The sequence below is a fragment of the Pochonia chlamydosporia genome, chromosome 3 (genome assembly GCF_001653235.2).
Source record: "Pochonia chlamydosporia 170 chromosome 3, whole genome shotgun sequence".
Taxonomy (NCBI): domain Eukaryota; kingdom Fungi; phylum Ascomycota; class Sordariomycetes; order Hypocreales; family Clavicipitaceae; genus Pochonia; species Pochonia chlamydosporia.
In genome coordinates this window covers 2,482,303-2,499,913 of record NC_035792.1, presented here as the reverse complement: position 1 = coordinate 2,499,913, position 17,611 = coordinate 2,482,303, and the positions used below count along the sequence as shown (strand labels likewise).

General features: G+C 42.9%; 6 protein-coding genes across 6 annotated transcripts; 3 read left to right on the top strand and 3 right to left on the bottom strand.

Annotated features, from left to right (window-relative positions):
- Nucleotides 1–225: 225 nt before the first annotated feature.
- VFPPC_13669 (tRNA(Ser) Um(44) 2'-O-methyltransferase) lies at nucleotides 226–1,713 on the bottom strand (the record flags this gene model as incomplete). Its single annotated transcript, XM_018291443.1, has 1 exon — nucleotides 226–1,713. One exon carries the CDS (start codon nucleotides 1,711–1,713, stop codon nucleotides 226–228), a length of 1,488 nt encoding a protein of 495 aa, XP_018145222.1.
- Nucleotides 1,714–2,458: 745 nt separating this feature from the next.
- On the top strand, nucleotides 2,459–2,695 carry VFPPC_17711 (hypothetical protein; the record flags this gene model as incomplete). The annotated part of the gene is made up of 1 exon (XM_022429400.1): nucleotides 2,459–2,695. One exon carries the CDS (start codon nucleotides 2,459–2,461, stop codon nucleotides 2,693–2,695), a length of 237 nt encoding a protein of 78 aa, XP_022285562.1.
- Nucleotides 2,696–3,899: 1,204 nt separating this feature from the next.
- VFPPC_04606 (translation initiation factor SUI1) lies at nucleotides 3,900–4,685 on the top strand (the record flags this gene model as incomplete). Its single annotated transcript, XM_018283938.1, has 4 exons — nucleotides 3,900–3,927; nucleotides 4,139–4,213; nucleotides 4,355–4,447; nucleotides 4,537–4,685. The coding sequence occupies 4 exons, from the start codon at nucleotides 3,900–3,902 to the stop codon at nucleotides 4,683–4,685; spliced, it is 345 nt and encodes a 114-aa protein (XP_018145221.1).
- A 775-nt stretch (nucleotides 4,686–5,460) lies between these two features.
- Nucleotides 5,461–6,564, bottom strand: VFPPC_13668 (N-glycosylation protein EOS1; the record flags this gene model as incomplete). Its single annotated transcript, XM_018291442.1, has 4 exons — nucleotides 5,461–5,703; nucleotides 5,768–5,915; nucleotides 5,976–6,031; nucleotides 6,100–6,564. The coding sequence occupies 4 exons, from the start codon at nucleotides 6,562–6,564 to the stop codon at nucleotides 5,461–5,463; spliced, it is 912 nt and encodes a 303-aa protein (XP_018145220.1).
- Nucleotides 6,565–7,892: 1,328 nt separating this feature from the next.
- Nucleotides 7,893–8,843, bottom strand: VFPPC_04605 (hypothetical protein; the record flags this gene model as incomplete). Its single annotated transcript, XM_018283937.1, has 1 exon — nucleotides 7,893–8,843. One exon carries the CDS (start codon nucleotides 8,841–8,843, stop codon nucleotides 7,893–7,895), a length of 951 nt encoding a protein of 316 aa, XP_018145219.1.
- Nucleotides 8,844–10,604: 1,761 nt separating this feature from the next.
- Nucleotides 10,605–11,997, top strand: VFPPC_04604 (apolipoprotein a1/A4/E domain-containing protein; the record flags this gene model as incomplete). The annotated part of the gene is made up of 4 exons (XM_022428410.1): nucleotides 10,605–10,892; nucleotides 10,996–11,741; nucleotides 11,800–11,828; nucleotides 11,891–11,997. The coding sequence occupies 4 exons, from the start codon at nucleotides 10,605–10,607 to the stop codon at nucleotides 11,995–11,997; spliced, it is 1,170 nt and encodes a 389-aa protein (XP_022284482.1).
- Between the last annotated feature and the right edge of the window lie 5,614 nt (nucleotides 11,998–17,611).

The following is a 17,611-nucleotide window of genomic DNA, read 5'->3' as shown; positions in this document are numbered from 1 at the left end:
GCGAAGAAGATTTTCCGCGTCAATTTGGACAATTTGAGAGCCAGCCTGGCGGCGAAATATGGGGTGAACGAGAGGCTCTTCTCTTCAAACGCGGGTTTATGCTTCTCACACAACAGAGGTTTGACCATGTGCAAGATTATAATACACAGAGATGCCTCATAGCTGTGTTTGGAGAGGAGCTGGTAATTCCGTTGCCAGGTCTTGATATAGACTCACAAGTCCAGATCAGTGTGCTCGAGGCCCTGACTTGACTAATTTGACCACAGTGTCATAGTATCCCTCGACACCGCCGTATTTCTGCAAGATGTGGTGAATGTCATTGTCAGCAGCGTCCTTGATCTGATTGCGACCGATGATTCCCGTGTTTCGTGTGCTTGGGATACGCAGCATTTCAGTTTCCGGTTGCCACCCGCAGTCTTCTGCAATCTGCGAAACCCATTCAACCAAGGAGGCATATGTCGACTTTGATTTCGACTTGTCCTTTGGCGGAGGAGCTCGAAATTTCTTGCCATCGAGGCTGTGGCTGCAACAGGGGATCATAATAAAGGGGCATTGTGATATTGCACCAAGGATAGGTGTCCAAGGCGTCAGCTCGTCTGCATGGTTGGAGACGATGAATGTGCCAGCTTTGAAAAGTCCATCGTGAAGTTGAGCGGCATCCAGCTGAGGAGCACCATCTTCATTCGTTTGAATGGGTATTATGCTTGGCAATAAAAGCCTCTCTTCGAGAGATTTTCCTGAGGGAGAGGAGGATGTTGGTGTCGTGTAGTTGGCCCACGACTTACGAGCCCGGGCATCGAAACCCCATCCGCTATAGCCCTCTTGCGTTAGGAGATAGACAAGCAATCCATTTCCGCAGCCAATGTCTACGAATCCAGGAAACGTACGGCCCTTGTACATATCTGTCCATAGCTCGATCAGGAAAGCAGCAATGCCGAGGTCCTCGAATACATGTTTCTCAGGATCCGTGATCTCTGCCCAGTTATCGACCAATTGACGAGCATATTTGCTCTTCAAATATGCATATCTATCTTGGAATCGTATCTGTGGGATAATAAGATCGTGATTTACCCTTTTGACATAACCTTGCGTGGAGCCTTGACCATGTTTATGGAGAATTTCCAGAAGATGGAATGCGATTCGGGGCAGTTTTGGGTCTTTAAGGTCATCCTCCAGCCCTCCCAAGAAATGAACTGATATTGTGCCGGTATTTGTGTTGGGATCCCATTGGTGAAGATGTGCGATACCACGAACTTTTGGGTGGTAGAAAGGGAGATCCTCCACAGAAGCGTGAGGGATGTAAATGACCAGGGATGTGATGAGTGTTTCCGGCTCATTTGCAACATGAAAAGTACACGTTTGATCCAAAGGTTTATCTCTTTTCTCGCTTCTAGGAATTAACTTTCGTACCAAGGCACGTTGTCGAGGTATGGTTGGGATGTCTCGAAGTCTAGGTTGACTGGTTCCGTGTAACTGTTCGGTGGCATCTGCACCCTCATCGTTGCTGCCATTGTCGTAAAGAATATCTGCCCGAAACAGCCAAGACGTATTGAGATTGGGGTTGCGAATCATATTCATCATGATACTGGAGAATATCTCGGGGCCAAATGTGCAGCCATGGCTGTAATAGGGAATCCATGCATCGGTCACGGTTGTTGAGTCTTCAAAGTATGGCAACGCTCCAGGCGGAATCTCCTTTGGTTCAAACGGCATGACGACTGAAGCTGTGATTTGCTGGAGATTTGTAACGGATGACCTTGGCCGTAGGTAGTTATGGACTTTGTTTCTTTGTGTCGAAGCACACGGGCTGAACTACATCCAGGCGCCTGCTTGCCTGGTGTGTTGTTGTGTACTCCGCAAACCGATGCAAAATAGACCACCACAGGCGCACGAAGTTCGTCCGCAGCTCAAGGTTCCTTGGTGCAATCCATCGTACTGTACTGTATCGTCTGCCTTTTTTACTTGCAGATATATTGTTATCAATGACAAATATGTCACGGGCAAAGTGAATGATGTAGGTCAAGCGGCAACAAGCATGCAGCCTGGAAGAAAAAAGTTGGTTCTGTGACTGACACGAATGGTGGTGGGTGCAAGGACGATGGAGAGGCACCTGCCGTTGGGGGAAAAGTCTTGCCAAAATTGACCAGAGCAGACACAAATTGACCCCTCCAACAAACTGATTGCGCTTGAACGTTGCCCCGCACTAAATAATAACAGTCACTGGTGGGAGTCGGGACTCAGGACGTCCGTCATCGCATTCAACGGTCGGGTGAAGAGTCCAGTAAATGCCTTTCGATGCTTGACTCCTTGGTCCTTTGCGCGGTCTCATGCTGTATTTCTCATTTACATCTGTTCTTTGGGTTACCTGGTCACGGATTTCAGTGTCGAATATCCTCTGGGGTAGTCTGTAATACTCTGTATTGGCCACCAGACTTCTTCACCGTATCAGTTGCCCAGTATGGACAGCCTCAGACGTGGTGCGGACAAGGAAAAATATGAGTATTGGGTGCGCTCATGGCTGTTTCTGAGATATAATGGTGTATACCTGGATGTCGGTGTATATTTGGCCGCAGTGGTGATCTGGGCAGAAGAGGAAACCTTGCCATCAATTAATATCAATCCCTTCCCTCAGCCTCAAGGAAATGCCGTTGCGGCTCATGTATATGGCGCTAACAACAAGGTTGGACTTCTGTAGTGGTGCAGTGCGGTACCTGGAGCTGTCAACTGATGATGACTGCCTGCAGCAAACGTCATGCCAAGCGTGACATATGGGCAATAGTTGGTACTGTCTCCTCGCGGCCAAATTTTGAGTAAAGACACTCGTGGAGAAACCGAACCTTTGAAGATTTGAACGTCGCCTCAGATGTTACAAACTTGATGTTCGCTCTCTAGGACGCGGCAGGTGATGTTGCGACTGGCAGACTTCAATGTTGGTAAGAAAAATGGTTGATCACTGGGCCAAATTGGCTTCGCCGTCATTGGCTCACTGCAATGAAACATTCGACCTCGTCAAGTCCCGAAGCCAGGGCTGGCCGTTGTTGTCTGGTTGTGTGGTTCCTTTGAAGGACTTTCCGAGACACCACCACAATCAGGCTCTCAGCTGTGCCTTGGTGCAGCAAGCCATTTGATGCAAGACACTTGACAGGCCAGACTTGACTCGTACTGCCAGCCAGGGCTTTCTTCGTCATTCTGCTTTCCTTCCACCTGAAATCTAAGGCAGCACTGCGCCTCTTGCGACCCATGTGCCCCTTCCAGCTACTGGTGGGGCAGGCACTGTGTGTTTGGCCCCAGGCCTGGTCGCCGCCCGCCGCTCCTTCCTCCTGCGTGCGTCCATGTCCGCCAGTTGCACACCGGGAGCCCACTGAGCAGGCTCTGCCGGTTCTCTGACAGTCTCTGACGGTCTCTGATGGTCTCTGCCAGCTGCCATCCCACAGCTCCAGCCCCACAACTCACTTGTACCAGACACTTGCCCACCACTTGCTTGACTGTGTCCGTCCGCTGCCCACCGCCTGCCGCCCACAGCCCCGTGCCCCTCGTCACTCCCTCCCTCGCTCCCTCGCTTTGTTTGCTTGCACCAAAAAGGCACCACACTTGATTTCTTCCCATTTCCGCCCCTCTTCCCATCACCACCAATCTGGCCTCTTTGTCGCAAACGCTCTTGTTAGCCTTTTGCCTCTCGCCACGCGCACTTAAAACTCTCCTCTTCGCCAGAAGCACGCTCCTCGTCTCGGAATCGATTTAGCCATCGTCCGCTGCTCTCATCGTCGCCTTTTCGAACCTACAACTCATCAAAACACTATCCAACCAGCGAGGCACCTTTTCTAAAGCCTTTCGCTGTCAACACTCGTCTCCTTTCAATAAAACCCATTTCCCACGGTTACCCCTCAACGTCCGAGTTTATGTCCATCGAAAATCTTAAGACCTTTGGTAAGTTTCCTTCCTGTCCGACTCTCCTATTCTTTACTACCTCGCCTTTACTTCTCTCGACGTTGTTTTCTTCTTCTTGCCCACAAAACCCGCTTTTTACCACACCGGCGTGAATACGTCCTGCCATCCGCAAAGCGCCCCGCCACTCCCACTCCCAGCAAGCAGCCCTTCAAACTCTCAACTTCAAGCATGCTGACATGACACAACTTAGACCCCTTCGCCGAAGCCGACGAAGACACAGGCGAGACCAAGCAGGCACAGAATTACATACATATACGTATCCAGCGTACGTCTCCCCCCAGGCCGTCGAGCGGCAGTTACATCCCCGACACTTGAAGAGCTACGGTCTACGCCCCTACCTCACATGAGGCAAAATGGTGGCCGCACGCTCTGTTCTCATCCAAGCTGTTTCTAACATTTTCTACAGAGCGTAATGGACGTAAGACTTTGACCACTGTGCAGGGTCTTCCGAAGAAATTTGACCAGAAGAAGATTCTCAAGGTCATCAAGAAGAAGTTTGGTATGTCAAGAAGGCTTCCCAGCTCACCTCAACGTCTACTCAAGAGCTCGAAATCTTGATGCAGGCTAAAGTACTAACAACATCATTAGCCTGCAATGGCACTATCGTCAACGATTCTGAAATGGGCGAGGTGATCCAGCTCCAGGGTGATCAGCGCAAAGATGTTCAGGAATTTCTTATCGACAAGAAGGAGGGCCTTGAGCTAGACGCCAAGACTATCAAAGTCCACGGTTTCTAAGCTGGCAATGCGCCGTTGCCCTGTCAGCCGCGTGCTCATCGACATGCAAACGTTGACATAGAGGACGGTTTGGGACCGAGAATGATCCCCCGCGTATTGCGCCTCTTTCCAGATATATCGATAGCTAGGGGCTCACCTCGGCTCCGATCGAACTCGAGGACGACGGCCAACATCATCCACCGAAGCGTGAGAATTTTTTGGGGTTTTGGGAGGGAAGGATCCCGAAATCAGTGCGTACTGGCAGCAGTGAAGCAGACAGTATGGTAATCTGCTTTGCTTATCCCAAGTATGAGTTGGGCTACGGGCCAAGTTTATGCATGGCTTGTCAGTCGCTCGTTAATTTTATTATCAGGCAGCCAGGCCGTAGCCTTGGGCAGTAGAGTCAAATGGAATTTCAAATTGAAAATGACGTCCAGTCCAAATGTAACAACGAAAGCAGGCGTGGTGACACTATGTGAATGCGCAAAGGAGCACAAAGGATGTGCAATGGGCCAGTGACTGTTTTTGCTATGTATGCATTGCTCCAATGAACGCCGTGATGCTACTATTATACTACTTTGCGTGTAATTGGGTTTCTTTTGGACAGACGGATACGAGGACATGCTGGGACAAACAAGGGAAGCCTTCAACAATGGGGTATTTTTTGTGTTTGTAACGCCCGCCAACCAAATGCCAAGTAACAGAAAACTGAAAGGTGTCTCTCGAGATATCAATTCCTCCTCTTCACGTCCTTGTCTTTGTCTTCTTCCTTGTTACGATCTGTTTCAAAGAGAACCTAGAGCTCTGCTCGTTCGATGGACCCCTTAATCTGGACCAACATGGCGTATCCATCATTCCACATCCTCCTCAGCCGTCCAACCAGGGGCATGGCGGGGTAATCTTGTTGAAACGAATGCATGTGAATCAGCAGAGTGACCATGCTGATGTAGCTCGCTATTGAAAAGACGTTGACGGACGTGGACGTTTCTTTGCGTATGTTGATTTTTTGGTGTGTTATATGGTAGCATACCGTAAGTGTCTGCCATGAAGCACGGTTACATTAGTATCAAGTTTTGGTTTCTTGTTACGTCAAGGGAACGTACAGTTGCTATGCCGATCCAACCAGGGAGCATGAGCCGGGGATCTTCAAAGCCGCCTGCAAAAGAGAGGACCGTCATGGTGAGGTACGCATTTACGGCGTTTATTGTTAGTAATCGGACGATTGTCGCCTGGGGAGTGTAGTGGATGAGCCTGTGGGAGGTTAGTCGGAGGCACGTCCAATGTCGGGGGTACAGTTTACATGTGACAGACCATCTTGACATGAGGCAATCGGTAAAGAAGAAGGAGAGGTAGCCGCAGGCGAAGCACTGTATTTCCAAGAGGACTATGATTAGCGCATTGGGGGGTATTACTTCGGAGGAGCTGGGTCACGAACCCATATTGTGGCCAGGGCGCCTTCTGTCAGGGCAAAGGGGACGGCATCGTCGCCGCTGTCGCACGACCCAGTTGTGCATGTACGATTCGGTCGCACGACTAGGATTCGATCAGGGCCGGGGAGAAGACGTAGGAGGAGCTGCAGAGCACATGGTAGACCCCACCATAGGGCGGGAAGAATCGAACAGAGGCGGAGGGCGAAGAGCCATGGGTGCCAGGGCGGAGGGACGTTGAGGACGACGGCGACTCGCGGTTGCAGGAGGGATGGGTGGACGGGCGGAGGGGAGGACGAGGACGAGGTGGAGGAGTCGGCGTGGTGGTTGTGACTGTGGTGTCGTTTGTGGTTGCGGGTGGAAGTGTCGCGATGTGAAGCTGGTGTTGGAGCTGTGGTGAGCGGCGCTGGGTGTTCGATGGACGATGAGGATGCTGTGGACGAGGCCCGGTGGTGAGGACGGGCCATCGCCATTGCACTCTCAGGCCATGGGGGACGCAATTCGAGTTTTGAGTGTGTCCGGCGGAGGTGTGTTGTGGTTTGGGAGGTTGAAGCTGAGTTGGGGAGCTGGAGCGAGGATGGGAGATGGAGCTGTTAATGTAGTGCGCTGGTTGGTGGGAAGCACGCGAGTCTGAATTGGCAGAATGCGAGGATCGGCAAGTGATGTATTATGCCGACGGGCTTGCGTTGGTGGCTGCGGGATGCAAGTTGTTTTGTCTGGTCAAGTTGCAATGGTGATGATCCTGGGTGGCCGGCGGGACTGGGAACATTTGAAGAGTGGCGGTGGTGACAAGAGCCTGAATGCGACTTGGAACTTGGCTGGAGCTCAGCTGTGGTAAATTTAATAGGGGTCTGGTCTTGGGCAATGACGAGCTCATCTCCTGCAGACTTGTTGGATGCAGACTGACATGGGCGTCATTTAAGGGCAATGGGGGCACAATGTCACACGTGGAATTTGACATGTGTTGTGAGATGGGTGTCTGTTGTTGAAATAAATATTGTAGACTGGTTTTATGTTGGCTAGGTGTTTGGCATTTGACGCGGGCATCAATTGATACGCAGGAGACGTGAATAGTTCATGGCTAATGTTGGCTCCAGTTCTATCTTCTCAACTAGCTCCAGACCATCCTGAGCTTGTGTGCTCCGTACTCCGTACTGGAGATCTGGAACACAGATGCCAGCCAGTCTGGGCTGGACTGGTGGGTAAGGTGAGTCGAGTCGGGTCAACTCTGTCTCGCCCTCCAACAATGACAATAGCTGACTGACATTGAGTCTTGGACAATTCTGTGGACAAGCCTGAAGCTCCTGTGGATCACGAGCCCTTTTTCCCAAAACAAGCATGTCGACGCTTCAACCACAGCGGCTGTACAAGGATGCACAACGCGAAATGAAGATTATCTGCAATACCAGGAACACAGATTCATCTTCTCGTCATTCACGTGTAATAATCGTACTCCTGCCTTCTCATCGTGCGCCTTCACCGGCAAGGCCAGGATCTATTTCCATCAAGATGCGATGCTTGCAAATCTCGTCACAATGTGGGCATGGTAGGTGGATTTGATGTGATTATGCAGGCCCTCGTGTCATGAGCAGGGATTTGGGGAAGTGCTCATTTCACGAACCTGGTTCTTGGGTGTGGATATGACATGCCAATTCTAGCTTGATCACGAACAAATGTTGCCATCATGCCGTCAGATTGGACTCGATGTTTTGCTTGTGGCTTCCTTGTTTGTGCTCAGTTTCGGTTTGACGATGTGCTACAATATCTCAAACGGAACAGCAGAGTACTACCGTCCCTAGCATTAATCAGTGATGAACAGCTGAAACCCCAACACTACCCGTATCTCAGGCAGAGTCTTCAAAGTCTCCTTCACCCATGGATGCTCTCTCTTGAACCCCATCCATACATCATCGTCAGTTACGAAAAGAGGCGATATGTCCCAGTTACCCTCGTCGTCCTTGTGTTCAATGACTAGACACTCGAGCCAGCAGTCCTCCACTGCCTCATAAATGGCCCGTATCCTCGGTGGCGAAGCGTATTCTTCCAACGGACGAATCTGGTCACCTTTTGCTGTTAACAGTCCATCTGCGCATCTTGTAAACCCGTGATCGAGCTCAAACTTGCTCAGCTTAGCGAGAGTTGCATCGTCAGAGGGGTCAACGAAGGCGAATCTCTCCTCTGCCCATAGCCCAAATATACCAATCTGAATGGCCTCGGCGTACGACATGGACACGTCGAATTGGTCTTCGCAGGCAATAGTGCATCTGAGGTGGTTGTTCCTCAGGAAGCCCTTGTGAAGCATGAATCCGGGATGGCCGCGCAGCCACGGCATCGAAATGGCCACTTGTGTTGCGTTGGCGGCCACGGAAAGCGCGTGGCTTGCGTCCCTGGACAATCTGGGGTCAAATGCCCCGTTGAGATATACTGTGTCTAGGGACTTGTCTATCCATATTTTGCTAGAGTTCTGTTCATTTTTGTTGTCGTAGTATTTTCCGTGCTCGAGAGCGACTTGCCTTGCTTCGCGGCAGACTTTGGCGATGAGTGGAGGGCCGCAGAGACCGGGGATGGTTCTGCTTTGGTTGGACTGTTGGCCGCATATTAGATCGTGGTTTATTGGGCGGAAGCATCTGGGGATGCAGAGCCTCCAGATTGCGAGGCGTATCTCGGTGGGCAGAGAAGGGAACCAAGCTATCGTTGTGGTGTTGGTAGCTTGGGATGTTGTCAGGTGGTTCGCAGGATTGGAGACGGACATGGCCAGGTCTGCGCACAGTGGCTCGGTGACATGAATTGCGCGAGGGGGTTAATCAAATGCAAAGGATAAATTCAGCCAATTCGGATGTAGAAGGATGTATCTTTTCAGATGGGAAGGACGTTGCCGCCGCCCGGAATTGTCGTAATGATCATGTCCTGAATGATGTTTGGGGATGAGATGTCGTTTTGCAGCTCCAGTTCCGTCAGACTATGTCAGCTGATGAATGAGAAGCACATCAACACTTTCCACCTTTCTTATTGACAAATATTTTGTACTAGGTAAATGTCTCCTACATAAAATATACTGTCGATAAAGGTTAGGCTTTCAAGTACAACTTCAACAACTTTGGCATCTACTGCCCAGTCCACGACCCCCAGCAACTTACATCTCCGTTCCACGACACGGTATTGCCTATCCTTCCAATAAGATTCCAAATTCCCGTATGACGAAATTACTTTGGCGATCATCTGAGAAGGGCAGCTTGTTTGCAGAATATTTTGGTATCCGAAATAGTATGCATCTAGCTGCGTCATCTGCTGTGCTATTCAGATACAACTGTCCGCACTCTTCTACTGCCCACCGCATCGATCACTAGAATCGCTCTATAATTATGAACTCTGTTGAATAGCTGGATACAAAGCCTCTCGAGTTTATAGAACATTTAACGTACGGTGTACTCATTGCAGCACGTCTTTCTGCACGTATACCAGATGGATGTTCCCTTTCTTATTGTTGAGGCTGTGTTTTCAGCTTGCATTTCTCAACTTCATCATGTATTTAAAAATCAGCCAATACTTTCTCTCCAATTACATGGTTTAGTGCCTCTGTTACCTGTAGCCCGTGGTGTCTATCTACTGTAGTGGGTTGTCCATATACATCTCTCGCAGACCAGTCCCAGGAATGCGTTATTTGCCAAAGCACAGCCCTTTGAGTTTGTCTGTTGATCAGCTTCAAGCATTCAAGAATTTCTGCCTCGTACATAACATTCCTAGGGCTTCGGCATATGCATTGCCAGGCTGGCGCTTAGGGGAATTTCTCCTGCGGCTTTGCCGGCTGGCACGATAGATACGCTGGCGTACTACGTCGAAAAACCAGGTACCTAGCAAACATATCGGACATGCCTTGGCTGTCTCGGCATACTCTCAGCTTAGGTATATCGGCTATGCCGCTTCATGGTAGTATCATTACGTCAAAGCTGGTGTTGGCTCTTATGTATACTCGTCTGGCCATGTTGTTGAAGAGGCGTATCGCCGACATAAAGGTCAAAGAGGCGAAGAGGCGACGTCATTGCAACGCGACGGACATAAGGGCTTTTGCTAGGATGGCTAAGCCTTGTCAGCGGATAGCAAACATTCACATACAGGCTCTGGTTTCTTGCATTACCAATTTGCCACATGAGAAATTTCGATCCGACACCCATGTCTTGACGAAGGCTGCCTCGTGGCTGCACCCTCCATCTTAACGTAGCAAACATTCTCTATTGAAACTTCTCCTATCACGACCGCTCAAGCTCAGATAGGTGGATCTGTGCCACCAACAAACCTGGGTGTCTGCGTGGTGATATGAGCCAAATTCTTTCATCTCAGTTTTCCCTGGCCCGGGTACTTGCATATGTGCAGGCGGCCGGTTCAGCAATGCAGCCTTCTTGATGCTGAGCGTGCAGAACTACCGTGAGCTTCAGAGGATTCTTGCGAGCTGGCGCTCATCTCCATATGGCATAAACTGAGTATAAAGGACTTGGTTCCGCGCTAGATATCTCACATGGGGGAGAAAAGATGGAAACATGACACAGCACCTCCCCCAGAACTAGGACACAAGGAGGATCAACAAGGTTTCCATCGCCTTTCCGAAACCTGCGGGACTGTCATTCATGCGATATATCAACCGACACAGTTTGGCCGTGGAGAGTTCTTGCGCGGAATCGTTTCGCTACGCGGTCCGTTTACGGTGCAAGTTACTTTTTGGCTGAACCCAGCTCTCCTTCGCGTGACCTGTCATATACGTGTGTTCGTAAAGCCAGGAGATATGCCTCCGCAAGGGGCAAAGGTCGTGAGTTGTGAGGCACCCTGGTCGCTTGACTTGGCAGCCACCGCAATGACACATTGGCATTCTTCCAGAAGGTTCGTGTTTGAGGCTGACAAAATCGTGGTAGGGGAGTCAAGATGTGGCAGAAGTAGCAGCATCAGTTGTCGCCGTTCACCAAGAGGTCGGCGCGTTGCGAACAGAAATCAACGCCCGTCTTGACAAAGTAGGCAACTCGGCCTCAAGGTTTGATAGGGGTCTCTCAGACGTGGAAGACTTCTCTATGCGTCAGGTCAGCGCCAGATTGGATTCCATATTGCAAATCGTGTCGACTACAAATGTGGACATACAAGGCCTTGCACTGGATTTCGACCGGGCTAACGACCGTGTGTACACTTCTCTGGCCGAGTGTCAGAGTAGGATAAATGAAGCTGTGCAAGATTCTCACAAGACCACGTCTGACAGGATAGATGGGTTGTCCAAGGCCATCATCGACGCAAACAGCCGATCGAAGCATGCGTTTTTCGAGATCGGCCATGGCATCGATGTGAACCACCAGGCGCTGCTATTGGAGCTGGACAACGTGAACAGGGATCTTAATTCAACTGTTTCCAACAAGATAGACGGTGCAAACAGCAGTATCAACAAGCTCGTTGTTGAGTCTAGAGATCACTTACACGGAGTGCTTGACCAGGTTCAGCAGGAGGTAGAGAGCTCGCGGCGTCGAATCAGCGAGAAGCTGAACAATATGCATGAGGCTCTCGCTGGGATTCTGAATACCACGCGAGATGGCCTTGTTCAAAAGATGGAGCGAGTTGCTGCGTTGTTGGGCTCTATATTGCCGTTGCTTCGCAGTACGAGAATGGAGCAAAAGACGTGAGCTGCGCGGCTTCTCATTGATTGATAGCTTTGTTTGCTAACTCGTGCGGTGTAGACAAGTCGATGACGAAACTGAGTTACAAGGTGAGATGACATGGGCATTTTGTCCATATTTTCTGCCAAAGATCTGATCCTGACTATTTTAGGACTGTTGGAACCGGAAACCACCGTTTGCCGTCCGCCGTTGGCAGGAGTCCGTGAGCAGTTTCCCGGGAAGAAACGCCTAGAATCAGTGTTACGTCGTGTGAAATAGGAGTTTTGTACTTTTCTGATCGGGCGTTAGCATGAATACTTTGAAAGTATAGACATGTTCGGAAAACGATGTGGGAACGAGGCAGATAGAGACGATGAATACAGATGACCATACCATTGTTTCAGGTCACGGTTGAAAAGGGGCTGCGTTTGTATATGTTTGGTTCGGGGTCTATTACAGGGCCAGGATAGTTGCCGGATTTAAGGCCCGATTAGGCGAGCAATATTGGACGCTTTCTAAAGCTAACCTAACCTCTTTTCTCTTTTTTCTTTTCTCTTTATAAAAAAAGTTAGTATTAGTAATACTAGCTTATAGAAGCTACTAGGCTAGCCCCTTACAAGCAGATATAAATGCAAGTTAATTTCCTATTTTATTAGCTTAAAATAAACACACCTAAGAGCTTAGCGTAGCTAAAGAAATGCCGCACTTATATGTAGCTTATTAGCAATTTAGTCTAAATTATATTACTTCCCTATAATCTAAGTAGTTACTGGTTAGAGTTTATATAATCTCTTAGATTAAATAGTATATAATTCTTAATTGCTTTAGTCTTTCTAAAAGACCTTAGCAATATTATTAAGTAGTATACCTTTAGAAGGTATAGTCTATATTAAAGAAGAGTGCCTCTAGTTAATAAGAGATTTAGTAAATAAGCAATAAATATATTAAAATAATTAGCAAAAAATTACAGTTAAATCTATTAGTTAAAGTTATAGCTAAAGGGAAAAGAGTCTCTCTTTTATCTATATGCTAGCTAGAAGATTAATAGAAATACTAAGTCCCCTTTTCCTAATCCCCTTGTTAGACCCCTATGTGTTAGCAATTCCGCTCACATACTATGTACTAATAGCTGCCCTAAGGTCTAACGCAAAGCTAAGACTCTGTAAGGTGCACGCGCGCACGAGCGATACCCTACTCTCCGCTGCGTGTTACTGCCTCTTTGCCTGCATATTACTAGCGCTACACATATATACATGTAGTTTGTTAACCCAAAACGAACACACCCAAGAGCTCAGAGCGCCCTACAAAATACCGCACTTACACGCAACTTATTAGCAATTTAGTCTAGATTATTACTTCCCTTTAGTTTAAGTAGTTAGAATCCTTCTAATTGCCTAGATTAAATAGTATTTAATTCTTAATTGCTTTAGTCTTTCTGGAAGACTTTCCTAATATTATTTAGTGGTGTGCCTCTGTGAGGTACAGCACGTAGTAAGAAAAGGCGCTTTTAGGCTAGGTAGTTAGAAGTCTCCTGCTTACTTAGATTAAATAGTATTTAATTCTTAATTACTTTAATCTTTCTAGAAGACCTTAGTAATATTATTTAGTAGTATACCTCTATAAGGTATAACCTATAGCAAAAAAAGGCAGCCTTAGTTAATAAGGGATTTAGTAAATAAGCATTAAATACATTAAGTAAATAGCTCTAGTTAAGAAAATTATAGTTAAGTCTATTAATTTCTAGTTATCTAGCTAAAGGGAGTAAAATCTCTCTTTTATCTATATAGTAGCTATAAGATTAAATAAAAACACTAAGTCCCTTTTTCCTATCCCTTATTAAGCTACTAGGTGTAAGTAATTCTACCTATATAAATACCTTTCTAGCTATAGTAAATATTCTTATTTATAAATATAAGGTAAAAATAGAAGAGTAGCTTAAATAATTATTAGTAGAAAGTAAACTCTAATCCTATAAAAGTAACTATTTAATTAAAGTAATTCTATCTAAGTTTTATTCTCTAAAGTTCTAAACCTTTTATCTTTCTAGTAAGCCTATATCTAGGTATTACTAGTATTATTAGGTTAGGATTACTATTACCCCTTCTAGAAGCTCTATCTACTTAGGTTTCCTATTGCTTCCTAGCATTTAATCTAGCAATAATATTCTATTTAATAGCTTTCTAAATATCCCTCTATGTATTCTCCTAAATAAGGCCTTTAGAAATAACTAAAAAGTATATATTTATAGTAGACTTATATATAAGGGTTAGCTAATATTTAATATAAGAGGCTATAAGCCTAGCTATTCTAATGCTTATATTATATCTCTCTTAGCTAATAGTAGTTTAAGCATTTTAGTATATACCTTTTATTAGGTATAGAAATAATTCCCTTTCTAAAATTCCCTAAATATAGGCTACTTTATGCTAGATTTTTATATATCTTATAAGTTATTAGTTTATTTCTACTAGATTAGGCTTACTATTATTACTCTATTAATACTTTAGCGTTATAATTTCCTTAGGAGAGCCTAATAGAGACTCTATCTATAATGCTAGCATTTTAGTATAACTAAGATCTAGTCTATTAGTAAGTACCTTAAGTTAGTTAATATGCTTATCCTAGAGTATACTTATTATTAAGAAATATAATAGTACTAGTAATAAAGGTCTAATTAAATAGTTTAAAGAAGAGAGACTACTAGTTATTAATTCTTTTTTACTAAATCCTAGAGCTATAAGTTCTAAGTTCTTCCTAGTTAACTCTAATACTAGTAGGGGAATTTTATACTTTAGAACTATCTACTATCTTAGCTTTAGTATTTCTTTAAGATTAATTAGTTTTTATAGTTTCTTTAGTATACTAGGTAAGGCATTATAGTTCTTAGTAGCTTAAGTCTCTAGGGCCCTAATTACCTATATTAGGTTTCTATTATAGATACTAGGCTTACCCTAGACCTTCCTAATAGTCTCTACTAGGTAGTTCTAAATATTAGGAGCTAAACTATAGATATTCCTATTATATATAATAAGGCAATCTAATAGGCAGTATTATCTATATATAGGGAGTTTAGTAGGTATAAACCCTTTATAGATAGTAAGAGTATCTCTTATTAGCTTTATTATACTTATTACTCTTATTACTCTCTATTAGATAGCTAATATATTATAGTTTAACTAGTCTTTTATAGTCTAGCTTATTAAGGTAATTCCTAGTTTATTAATTGCTATAGCCTATAGAAGTTCTATAGTATATATAAGAGCTTTATTATAATTACTAGGTTTTTTGCTAGAAGTAAAGAGAATCTAATTCTATAGCCTTAGATTAAATATTATTAGCACTATAGAGATTATCCTAAACTTATTATTCTTTAATAACTTAATTCTATACTCTAGTTTAATATTTTTACTATAATAAAAGTTAGTTAACTTATAACTAATTTGCCTATAAAAGAGATATACTAGAAATATAAGTGCTATAAATCTATATTTATATACTTCTTTCTGCTTTATATATAGAACTATAGCTATATAAAAAGTATAAAGGTAATTAATAAGGCAAAGTATCTAGTAGAATCTCCTAACTACCTACTTAAAGTTTATAGTAGGACTTATATTAATTATATTATAATAGTATAGCTTACTAAGTAGTTAATTAAATACTATTACTACCTAGTAGTTATCTATATAAATAAATATACTAAAGAATCTAGTATTTTATATATCTCTATATAGGCAGCTAGAAGTAAGTTCCCTATTATATCTAAAGTTAGTAATAGGCTTTCCCTTAGAGAGCTTACTAAAGTTTTTATTTAATTCTTAAAGAGTATTAATTTAATCTACTAGTTCTAATCTTATTATAAAGAAGCCTAATAGTATTTTAATAGTATTTTTAATACCTTAGCTAATAATTCTTTCTATAGCTTCTAGGTTAAACTAGTTAAGCTACCTATCTTTTTGCTTCTTAGTAAGGGATTTTATAAGGAAATTATATACCTTAGAGAGGTATTATTCTTATAAAATACTCTTATAAGAGTAGAAAATCCTTCTAGCTTCTTTATATATATCTCTTAGGTAAGCCTTAATATTCTTAAATATAATATCTCTCTAAAGCGCTTAAGGTTAGAATAATAGAAATTAGTATAAATAGAGTTCTTAAAGTTCTTTACTAATATTAGTTTTTATTCCTATAATATAAAAAGTTAAACTTATAGGCCTACTAATATAAGTAACCTATAGTCTTATTATTTCTAAGTAGTATTTATAAAAAATAAAAGTATTAGTACCTATAGTATTACTATTATTAGTATTCTAACTTTATTAAGTTAATATAGTAGCTATAATTAAATAGTAATATAAGTTAGAAGCTTATAATATCTCTTAAATCTTATAAAAATAGGTAAATTCTCTCCTTTAAGAGGGAGAGAGTTAATAGTATAATTAAGAAAGTTATAATAATATATATAGGTAAAAGAAGTATTTAAAAGAGAAAATAAATAAAGGAAAGTATATAAGAAAGAGAGAGTTATAAAGGTATAAGTAGGATTAAATAGTTATTATAGGTATATTATAGTTTAAATAGGTATATTAGAAAGAGAGGTACCTAAGTAAGGCACTTTATCTAATATTTTTATATGCCTATTTAATTCTCTCTTATACTCTTCTTTTCCTTCTCTCCTTCTCTCTCTCTTTTATATCCCCTTTATTTCTTTCTCTTCTAATTCTTAATTATAGATACTATTAATAATATTAAAGAAATTTCTTATAACTACCTTCCTAATATTATCCCTATTATTACTTAGTATATTTCTACTAGTAAGTATATTTCTCTTTCTTCTTTAAGCTAGAATAGCTATACTAAAAAGAAGAGCTTTTCTAAGATTAATTTTAAATAGGTAAGTATTAATCTTATTTAATCTTTTCTCTAAGCCTTATAGCATTCTAATAGTTTCTCTTTTAGTTCTATTATATATTTAGTTTTATTATTTAAGAGAGTATTAATCTTAGCTACTATAGTATTTCTATATATACTAAAGTTTATTTTTATAAGTAGCTATTAAAAGGCATAATTAGGAATTCTAGGCTATTCTTTATAGGAATAAATATATAAGTAGAATTTACTAAGCATTATAGTATAACTTATAGGTTTACTAGGAAGACTCCTTCTAATTAAGTCTTTATCCCTATAGAATTTACTAATTCTTAGAGAGTTTTTATTTAATATATTATCTAGCATTCTAAGTATTATCTAGTACTTATAGTTTTCTTTTATAGCTCCTAGAATCCTATGCTCTACTCTTATTGCTTAACTACTTACTAGAACTATATTACTAGTATTTAAGAGTATATTCTTTTCCTATTTTTTAGTTGCTTTTCCTATCTAGAAATTAACTCTAGGTCTTATAGCAATTATATTTAGAATAGGTCTAGAGTAGTTACTTATAAGTAGCATATAAGGCCTAGATATTAGTATTAGAGAAAGGATAGAGGTTATAATTTATCTCCTTTTAAGAGCTATAAATAGAGTAAAGAGGCAATTAAGAGCTAGGCTTCTTATCTCCTAGCTATTACTTTATAGAATTCCCCTTATCTTCTTTTTAATATCCCTTATCCTTTTAGGAATAAGGCATATAAGGCTAGTAAAGTAGCCTAATTAAAATATACCTCTAAAAATAACTATTAGGCTAGAACTATAAGGGTTTAGTAGTCTAGTTAGGCTATCTAGAATTTACTAAACTAATTAATTATTACTTCTTAGGGTTTTCCTAAAAATTTTCTATGCTCTTATTTATAAGTATATTTAGAGTAAGGTAGGTAGTTTAGTAGAGTTAGTAAGGTACTTATAAGATAGCTATCTTCTCTCTAGAGATAAAAGAAGCTTAAAGAGCTTTTAT